At 32.3% G+C, this 10,900-nt stretch overlaps 2 protein-coding genes across 2 annotated transcripts; both read right to left on the reverse strand.

Annotated features, from left to right (window-relative positions):
- Window positions 1–1,241: 1,241 nt before the first annotated feature.
- LOC142538859 (E3 ubiquitin-protein ligase MPSR1-like) lies at window positions 1,242–2,191 on the reverse strand. Its single transcript, XM_075644155.1, has one exon. The coding sequence runs from the start codon at window positions 2,044–2,046 to the stop codon at window positions 1,417–1,419; it is 630 nt and encodes a 209-aa protein (XP_075500270.1). The 5' UTR covers window positions 2,047–2,191; the 3' UTR covers window positions 1,242–1,416.
- A 1,439-nt stretch (window positions 2,192–3,630) lies between these two features.
- On the reverse strand, window positions 3,631–8,262 carry LOC142538860 (uncharacterized). The gene is made up of 4 exons (XM_075644156.1): window positions 7,164–8,262; window positions 6,672–7,007; window positions 4,551–4,792; window positions 3,631–4,313 (listed from the first exon to the last, which is right to left on the reverse strand). The coding sequence occupies exons 1-4, from the start codon at window positions 8,098–8,100 to the stop codon at window positions 4,050–4,052; spliced, it is 1,779 nt and encodes a 592-aa protein (XP_075500271.1). The 5' UTR covers window positions 8,101–8,262; the 3' UTR covers window positions 3,631–4,049.
- Window positions 8,263–10,900: the final 2,638 nt, after the last annotated feature.

Consider the following 10,900-nt stretch of genomic DNA (forward strand, 5'->3'; position numbering starts at 1 on the left):
ATTTATCATTTAATTTTTTCTTGAACTTATTTATTTGAAAATGAGCTTACATTAATTAATTTTGATATCTAGTATAGTATATTAACATAAAGTAAATGACGTCAAAATAATAACTTCAATTTGTAAAAAGTTGGTTTAATCACTAGAGTATATTTATTTCACATTTTATTCTCAGATTGTTTCATCAAAAGTTTTGATACCCCAAATTTTTAAATATTTTGAATTTTGAAAATTAACCAAAATTTTTATACTCCTATATTTTTAAGTAAAAAAGTCTATTAAATGTGATTTTTTTGTTAACATACAAATATAATAACATTTAAGGTTTTTTTAGGTAAATCAACATTTTACACTAAGGGTGGGAGCGTTTGGTACGGGAACCCACCTAATCACATGTTTGGTAGGGGTGATTATTTAACCAAGTCTATCCCTCATATGAATGATTAGGTTATATTAGGTGTGATAAAATAATCACTCCTCATCCCTTAGGATTATTTATCTCACTCTTAATACATCCTATTTTTCCAATTTTACCTTTCTCCTAAATCCAAACTCACCACAACTTCTCTACACCGACCGCCCCGACCGCCAACCGCCAACGCCGCCCACCCCCGTCGACCGTCGGCCGACCGACCGATCGTCTGAACGCCGCCGCCGCCGCTTCCGGCCAGCCACCGTCGACGACCGCCGACTACTGCCACATAACTTGAAAGACAATTTTGTCAATTCATCAAAAGATTATTATTTATCACATCTTTAAAAATCATACCAAACATAATATTATTTTATCTTTATCTAATTCAATCATTCTTTTTATCATTTCTCTCTTATTCATTTCATTATTTTCTTAATCATTTCATTATTTAATCACCCCAACCAAACGCAGCCTACATGAAAGTAATGGATATATGCATCAAGAAAATCAAAAAAGAAAAAATAATGGATGGGTCATATTGTTAAAAATAATAATAAAATAGTCAAGTAAAATGTATTTAATAAAATATGGAATGTAATTTATTGATAAATATTTAAAAAAAAAACTAATACACTTTCCAAATAAAGAAAATTAATTAATACTTATTCCTTCCCATGCCACAAATTCACGAATGAAAATTCAAATAATATAGATATTATTTAATACATATAATAAATTTATCATTATTCTTGGATTTTTTTACTTAATTATTTATTTTTAAAAAATAAATAATGTTTATATTCAATAATTTAGGTTAATGAACATATGAATTAATAATAATTTATATATTTCCAATTAAAATCATAATCCAAATTTTACAAATATAAACTAAAAATAAAAAATAAACCAACCCTATAAATTGCAATCTCAAATTAATTTCAAACCCTTTTGGATTAAACCCATAATAATATGAACAAAAACCAAATTTCAGAAAACATTAATCATTCTATGCCCATATTATCAGGTGGCGAATCACTATTCCCATGATTATCCGTACTTCCCGAACCCGGGTCCCCTACGAACCGACCCGACTCCGCATCCGAAACCGAATCACGTGCCCGAGCAAAGAACACATGGATCCTCAGTCCATCCCCTCTCCCGTCCTCCCCCTCCTTCGCCTCCTCCACCGGCATACTGAATCTGCAGACGGGGCAGGATCCATGGATCCCCAGCCACTTTTCTATACAACCCGGATGGAATTTGTGCTTGCAGGGCATCTCCTTGACTTCGCCGTTGACCTCGTAATCAGATAGGCAGATCGAGCACTCCAGGCCCGATTCAGATACATGGACCAACGGAAGGGACTCGATCGAGACTTTGGAGGCTGGCAGGTGGCCTTCCTTCGATGGGATCTCCCGGAGGATGGCCTCAATTTCGAGGGAGCCTTCTACTAGAGTGATGGATCTGGTCGATTGGTGCACGAACACGGCTACATCGCGGATGGAGGCGCCGGTGGTTGAAGCCATGCTGATGATCCAGGGGACGAGGAGCGCGGTGACGCCTCGCGTGCTCAGCTCCTCCAGGGACGGAGGTGGAGATCCAGGTGCCTGCGTAGGTTCTGGGGTGGACATGGATCGCGTTTGCCGAGGAATTTTCGGGATTCGGAAGAAAAATGGAAGTTTTTACGGTGTGAAATTGGAAATTGCTATTTGAACGTGGAAGGGGTATATATGTCGAGGAGATATACGGCGGCCGCCTGGTGGGGAAGGTTATGGAAGAATCTAGAATAACTCGAAAATATTACGTTTTTCTTTGATTATTTTGTCTTAAAAACATATTTTAAATTTTTAAAAGGGAAAAAAAAGGTTGTTATTTTATTTTCTGAGATTTACTTTAGTATTGTCTCACTTTCAAATTTACGTGATTTAACCGTAACAGTATATATATATATATATATATATATATATAGGTCATGAATCTTGATTACTATGCGAAATGGCTAAAATCATTTATTACCTATGAACATTAAATAATTATCACTATGTTGTGAATTATATTAAAATTGGCACAAAACAATAATTGATATATTCAACTAGACAAAAACTTGTGTGAGACGGTCTCAGATGTCATATTTTGTGAGACAGATATCTTATTTGGGTCATTCATGAAAAAGTATTACTTTTATTCTAAGAGTTACTTTTATTGTGAATATCGGTAGGGTTGACTCGTCTCACAAGAGACCTACTCATTCAACTATTACTGCCCATCAACTTAATATATATATATATATATATGATTATTATATGTATATCTTTGATCTCGTGGGCTACTACTATATGAGCACCACTAAATTGACATTTATATATTGAATTTACAATTTCATCACATTCAATAGGTAGACGTCACATCAGCTATGCTAACATATATACTCACAGTAGATGTTCATGATATCAATTATATATATATTTTTATATATATATATATATATATATCTATATTATTTTATTAAGTTTGAGACATTTAGAGTAACTAACTTTGGTGTCATGGTCTGTTTTAATAATTATATATATTAATAAAATATTAAAATTTTAATGCAAGTTATATGTGGTTCAGCGGATAGAGTCATTATTTCTTGGGGTTTAAGTTATAAGTTCAATTTTTATTGAGCTCATTTTTTATTTTTTATTTTTAAATTTATATATCAAAATTACAGTGTAGTCCATCATTATTTTTTATAATTATATTTTGATCCTCATTTAAATATAAATCAAATGAATTATAAAAAATATTATACAACCACGCAACGCGTGTGTCGGTATACTAGTGTGTGTGTATATATATATATATCAAATCGTTACACATAACATATTAAAAATGAGGTCAGAATAATTTTCATAAATATTAAAAATGGAAATCACGAAAAAACAATGTGGTATTAGGCATTATACTTGGTTATAATATATTTATACTTGTTTTAAATATTAAAAATGAATACTCACGCCTATTAGTATCTAACTTGGGAAACATCTAGTCTCATGTATTTTTAATCTAAGATTCGTCCCTTGGACATAATAGCTTGCAAATCACACTAATCAAATAAACAAAATTATGCAAACTTTATGTGATAAGCTCGTCCAATAATATGTTGGTAATGAGAATTGAATTCCTGACCACTTTACCAACTCGAACAACAACTTGAGACATTAAGTATTTGTACTATCCTTGCATAGCAAACATAATATGAGGAAATTAACAAAGCCTTGCTACGATACCAATGAAGGAACCTTATTATAATGATATGCATAAATTTGAGATCTTCGGGGTGATATTCCCATGATATCTTAATCACGAACTAAAATACTTGCGATTACTCCACAAAAATACCATACTGCATAAATAAATATGAGAGAGTGGGAGAGGACGTCTAAGTTTGAGAAATATAACGCAAGATTTAAAGGACGGAAACTCGATCTGTACATGCCAATTTATGGAAGTAATTCTAGAATTTCCACCGCCCCGGTGGTTTGCCGACTTCTTGGGGAAGACATGCTTATTTTCACAGCCTGATGCTTATTTTGTTGAGAAAACCATTCATAAGTATGGAGTTGAAGTGCTTAGATTCTTTGAGGCAAGATCATGAAGAAGGAAACAAGCAAGTGGTAGGTGTCCTAAATATTCTCCCTTGTTTGAATTCTACGTTGCTAAGTTTGTGTTGGCACCATGTCAAGTGAGACGTAGAAATCGTCGGCATCTTGGTTACTTTTCGCACCAACTCCAGATCGATCGTGCCAAAAACAAGGTCCATATTCTTGTCATCGGATTCTTCCTGCACTGGTTTCACTCTTCTCCTAAACCAACACTTGTTCTTCGCTTGCATGCCATTCAATAGTCGTAGTTTCTTCAGGGAAAAAAATAATTCAGTGAAGGGGATCATTGTAGTTTAAATACCAATAAAGAAATTAAAATATCCATTCGGCTAGATTTATATATTAACAAAAGAACTCACTGATATTAACCATCTTGTTTCATGATACGCCCGAATTTAATCACGTTTCGAAATTTGACGGTACGAACCAATTCCGGGTCGATCCGATCGAAACCATTGTCATTAAGAAGAATGGATAGAGCCATTTACCTTCCTCAGTGCATTGGTTAGGTCATATAGAAGGTGTAGATCTCGGGGGTCTTCCACCGGCGGACGAGTCCTCCACGAGATTTCCTTAAATATTCTCCTTACATATTTTTTCTCCTTTTTATGATCTCTTTCGACATATAACCGAAAAACTTGTGTGCATTTCTCAATGGCCTTCAACACTTCATTTGCCTTCATCATGACTTCTCCTACCATCCTCATATTTTCTTCTTTCTTCACACATCCTAATCCAAAATTTCATATATAAATTACTCAAAATTAGAATAAAATCACCTCGTCTTTCATATTTAAAACACATGCACGCAGTGGCGGAGCCAGATTTTCATTTTTATCCGGGCTTGATTTTTTTAAATCGTGGTTGAGCTAATATTGACAAATGAAGACCCGGACTATCGGAAATAAAACGAAATTTTATGTACTAACAATATCGGCGGAAAAAAACAAGCCATCCGGGCTACCGCCCGTGCATGCACGTTTTGTATGTTTGTACATACACTTTTTTTGTTTGTTGAAGTCGTGTTTTAATAATATTTTTGGATTAAACGTTAATATATAAATAACCTAGAACTTATAAGTTGAGAACTATAAATGATTTATCATGCATTAATTCTTTTGGGGCGATTTATTTTGATTATGTCAGTATATAATTATATATATTGTGGATTATCGTTAGTTAAATTCGAATTGGCCACTATCGCGCTTTCAATCTTTAGAATGATAGTGTTATATCATATGTTTGTATATATCATATATGTAATATATTAAAATATATTATTAATGTGTAAGAAAGGTACACTTCAGTATTTAAATATTTGATTATTTAATCCTTTTAAGTCGGCTAGATAAGGGTTGTTGAATGTGGATAACTCATGATCAGGAAAAAAAATTCGTGATTTTCAAATTATATCTATTTTCATAATTCGGAAAAATGGGGGAAATTGCATTTGCAGCCTTTGAAAAAGTCAAAATTAAATAGCATGAAGGCATCATGTAAACTTAGTGTATTTGAAAATCCTATTTTTTTAAAAAATCATAAGCATAAAATGGATCTAATGTACCTGTGAATAATTTATAAAAAATGATTTTTTAAAAAAACTCTTGAAAGGAGACGACTTCAATCCAGTGAATCGTCATCAATCTTATCGCAATGAATGGCATGCAGCTTTTTTTTTTTTTAATAAAAAAAATAGCAATCGTTTTACATGAATTTTATAGTTCATTCTGTCCTTTCATATGTATGGTTCTTACATAATATATATATATATATATATATATATATCAATCAGTGTTTCAATGTACATTATTTGATATTTTGAAAACTTTATTTATATTATCAAAATTGATCAAGTATATTTTCGTAATTTTAAGATTAACAATAAAAAAGGAAAATAAATAATAAAATGAAAGGGGAAAAAGAAAAGAAAACGGACCATACCGCCCTACCAAAAAAGTCGGTCTACACCCTTCCTCATTAATAATAATATATTACTATATCGACGTACGAGTTTGGTATATGAATTAAAAAATAAATAGAAAAAGAAAGAAAGAAAAAAACATCTTTAAGATTTATTTGATTCCTTTCGGTTTCATATTTAGACGTGTTGATTTTAGATTGGACGTTTATTTAGTTTGTTGCTTTGAGGGAGTTTTGAAAATACTGAAAACCGTAAGAAATGATGGGAAGTTGAGAATTGTGAGCTAGATGATCTGTTGAAAGATATTAGATGTGGAGGGATATTTTATGGGTATAAAAGTAAAAATTTGGTGGAAAATCACCATGACACCAAAAATATATGTATATGTTGCTTAGATTTAATAAGATAGTAAAAGATATACATGTTTGATCTCTTGAATGGACAATGGACACTAGTTGTGCATACATATGTGAGCATTGATTGATAACGTGACATATTATTGGATGCATAGTTTCATCACATCCAATAGATAGACGTTACTTATGCGGTGATCACATAAATAATCACAATAAGTGCTAGGAGAATACTTCTATATATATATATATATATATATGTTATAATTTACTGAAAAAGCTTGGCCTTATTTTAGAAAATGTAATTGAACTTCTCGTAAATAAATTTTTATTACCTGTAACATCGGGAATCAGGAGGAGACCCTTGAAGGAAATTCTGTCACAGATGAAGTCCAAATATTTCTTGTCTTCGTGACATTTTTCGCCCTCCATAAATCTCTCAAGTATAATTCTAAATTTTTGGAACTTCTCTGAAATATCAGCATGAAATAATAATATGTCATCAGAAAGCGCAGCAAGAGACTCAACCTTCCGATATTGATAATGGAGGGCTTCCCAAATCAAGCATAATTTAGCCACATAAACCAACTCCAAATCGCTTTCTAAGCTCCTCAAAATCTTTTGCCTTGAATTTTTGGCACTTGGATTTATCATGTGCTGAATGGAATGCCCTGATAAATCAACCCTTGTCAACACATAAATTTATGGAGAAATTATCGATCAAGTGTTGACATATATAACGCTATGTTGTCACTCTTGACGAAATTGTGATCAAAATTAAATTAATAACGTAAAATGTAATTATTGAACAAATTATGGGTACTTACTTATTCCACATAATCTGTCATGATAAAGAACTTCAAACCATCTCATTCTTTCAGTGTACTTCTGGTTAAATGAGCAAGAATAAGCATCTTTCTCCAAGACTTTGCTACTTAATTGTTGTTCTTGCTCCAATGGGACTATTGGTGAATCTGAACTACAAGGTGATGGAGAATACTCATCAACCAACCCATTAGTTTGGGATAAATCAGAGGCTACGTCGGGTGTAGGATGGGGCAAATCTTCGCCTCCATACGACATGCTAAGCATCTCCTCATCAAGAAACAATCGCGGCTCAAAATCTTGGAGTATAAGGCTAAACCCTTGATTGATATTCGGGTGCAAAATATCAGTATCAGACAAAGAATCCTTCTGACCGTGAGAAGACAGATTTCCGGCGTTATCCGAGTAATGTGTTGATACATACTTGGTGTAGTAATCAGACAACAAAAATTCATTCAACCATGAAGTTCTACTGGATTGAAGCTCGGGCTGTGCTAAGTTGGCTCTCCGTTTTCGACCAGAATTCCGTATTAACTGAGGTCGATTCGCAATCAGTAGTGTAGAACTACGGTCACTAGTGTTACGATCAGTAGCAGCTCCTGATTCAAACTCCTGTAAACTGACATGACCACCATCTTGCTGATCGACCTGATCCGCAAAGAATTCAAATATCTTGCTCTTTGTTATTGCAAAGGAGAACAAAATGACTGCAAGCCTCTTCAAGAACTTGGAGATCGATAATGTTATAAAAAGGGTGATTTTGAAAGGTAAAAGGATTAAGAGTAAAACCCACTTTTGCAGTTCATTCAGCCATAGAAAAATCTGGCAAAAGAACAAGAACAAGGGATGGATGTAAAAGCTCAAGTAAAACCACTTCAAGAATCCATTTGGGATGATTTTAAGCTCAATAATCAACCAACAAAATGCTAACAAAGCCATTAAATTTGCAATTATATACTAATCAAAATCTCAGTATATATCAGTGTGATTATATACACTGATGATAAATACGTACCCATCAATTGCGAGTAAAGCAGAGGTCAAGTATTCAATCAATTAATCAATAGGAAGTCCAGTAGGATTATGACTTTAAAAGGGAAAAACTACATTATCCAATGATCGTCGGCAAGTGGCTTACATGATTCTCTAATTATCCAAAATTTAGTCCTAAAGAATATTATTGTTTTTCTCTCTATCGCAAGTTTAAATTTTTTTCGTAATATTGACATGACACCGAACATCGTTGATATGTATGGCTCAGTATTGACATTTCGACTCAAAAAAAAAAAATCTGCAACGTGATTTTTGTAATAGTTTGATAGTTTGTAATTAATAATTCAATAATCAACATAATAAATGATAAAATAATAAACAAATTTGGTAATAATTTGTTTTAATTGTCTTGGGTTTTACCTCCCTCAAAAATAAGTTCGCTAATTATCGGTATCTAGCTACAAGAAGAGGATAAGAACGTAGCAAGTCAGTTGACCATGTTTCCAAACATCATTAGTCTCTTAATTAATTAAATCAAAAGCTTCACCTAACCCTACCTTCCAAAGATTCTCTAACAATGGCAACTAGTTTGCTCAAAAGAAAAAAAAAAACAATGGCAACTAGTGATTATTGTATAGAACACCGTGTTTGAGTTGGCTTAGATTTTTTGGAAAATTTTAAAAATCATCATATGAGTTGGCTAAGATATATACTTTTAAGTGACCACCAGTGTTCTAAAAAGCCTCATTAAGCTCTGTTTAAGCGCGCTTAAGTTTGATGCTCGACAAAAACGTCCCGCTTCGAAGAAAAGCGGTTAAACTGTAATTAAGCGTAATTAAAAAGTTTAATTAAACGCAATTAAACACAAGTAATCTCATCTATTTATTCTTTTATTTTGAAGGTATGTTTTTATTTTAAAATAATAAATTAGGTTTATAATTTATATGTTTGTTTTTTAATTTTAATTTTGATTAAGCGTGTTGTCACAATGATTTGACAAATATCTAGCATTTTTAAATATGTTATAGTTGCAAAAACAAATGAAGATGATAATTTTGAGATTTTTATGATTTTATAAATATGATAATTAATGCATCAAACTTAAATTTATCATATTTGTGTATTATTTTGTCTATTTATTGGTTTGAGATAATTACAATAACACTACAGATAAAAAACGTTTTTTCACGCTTAAGTTTGAAAAGTTTGGAGCTCGACATCGATGCTTCGGGACGCTTCACGTTTTTTAGAACTTGGCTTTTAACCATTCAACTTTTTGCTCGTGATAATATATATATTTTTTTCGTTTAATATTTTTTTCACTAAAATGCTAACACGATAAGTTATAAGATGATTTTTTAGAAATTTTCTATATTTCCTTTTAAAGCCACTATAGGGTGTGAACGTTGTTCATCCCCTAGAAAAGCAGACTTCCAAATCATCTAACTCACCAATCTGTATTCGGTTTATACAACTTAATCAATACGTAAAGTAGAAAAAGGAACATATTGCAGAGGGTATTTATCCTTTCTCATACCCCTTCTTACGATGTTGATTTTTCACGATGTTATTAAAGAGAAGAGTTCGGATCCAAAAATCTAACATTCAATTGGAAGATCCCTTCTAAACTTATTGATTTCTTAAAGCGTAGATGGTTCATAGCATTGAGTTTCCAATCTGAACCTCGAACTAGCTTCTGGACTTCGAATCTATAGGGTTTTCAAGATTTTTCTTGTTCAAAATTATATTATCCATTTCAATAGAAAATAATCTTATTAAGTGAATATAACTTGGTTGCGTTTGAATACTAAAAATAGATTGTTTGACGTAAAAGTACTAAACAGATGGATATTGTGTGAATCATGTGTAAGTGTTGTCTGCAGTGTTGTAATACCTTAGCGCAACATAAAGCGGAATAATATCATTTATAACACAATTAAACTTCACTGAATAAAATAAGACGTATTTAATCATGCATAAGTGTACACACTTGTACTTGCCTCGTGACAAAAGATTCAATAGAAAAACTTCTCGGTTTACAAAACCAATATTGGTAAATAAAGAAAAGATCACTCTCTTAACAAAGTGAGGGAGGAAATTGCATCCAAAACACTTATCAAACCAAATAACAAAAACTTACGAATGCAACATTTGTGAAGCCGAAATTATGTTTGATGAACAACACTCTAATCAACATAATGATTAGATGTTGTGTCTGTTTGTCTTCAACATTCCTCCATGACAACACACATCGACTTGGGCACTTCATCTCTTCGAATTAAATCACCTACTTCAATTCTTCTTTTCATGCTATGTTTATATTCATCCATCGGTCATAACATCTATGTTTCATTATTTATAAGCTTTTTTTGACCTAATGTTTATTCTTTGAATAGAAGCCTACAAGTTATGGAAACAAAAGTTTAATTAAAAAATAAACTCTTTTAAATAAATATATCATATCTAGAGTTTGTCAGAGATCTTAACAGTCTAAAAATACAAAATCAATCATAGGCCCAAGGACTTGAGTGCCATTTGATGTTAACCATTTAATAATCCTTTATTGATAGTAATATAAAACCACTAATTTATTCAGAACCGGTGAGTTGTGTGCTAAACCGTCCACCCAGAGTCGTCGATGATTTATAACTCATATTACATTAAATTCGTGAGTTTGGATTATCAATTATGTCTCGGTGTTTGACCTAAATATAGTCAGTCCAAATAGAATTAGGCTCATTAGATT

The sequence above is a fragment of the Primulina tabacum genome, chromosome 3 (genome assembly GCF_025594145.1).
Source record: "Primulina tabacum isolate GXHZ01 chromosome 3, ASM2559414v2, whole genome shotgun sequence".
Lineage (NCBI taxonomy): Eukaryota > Viridiplantae > Streptophyta > Magnoliopsida > Lamiales > Gesneriaceae > Primulina > Primulina tabacum.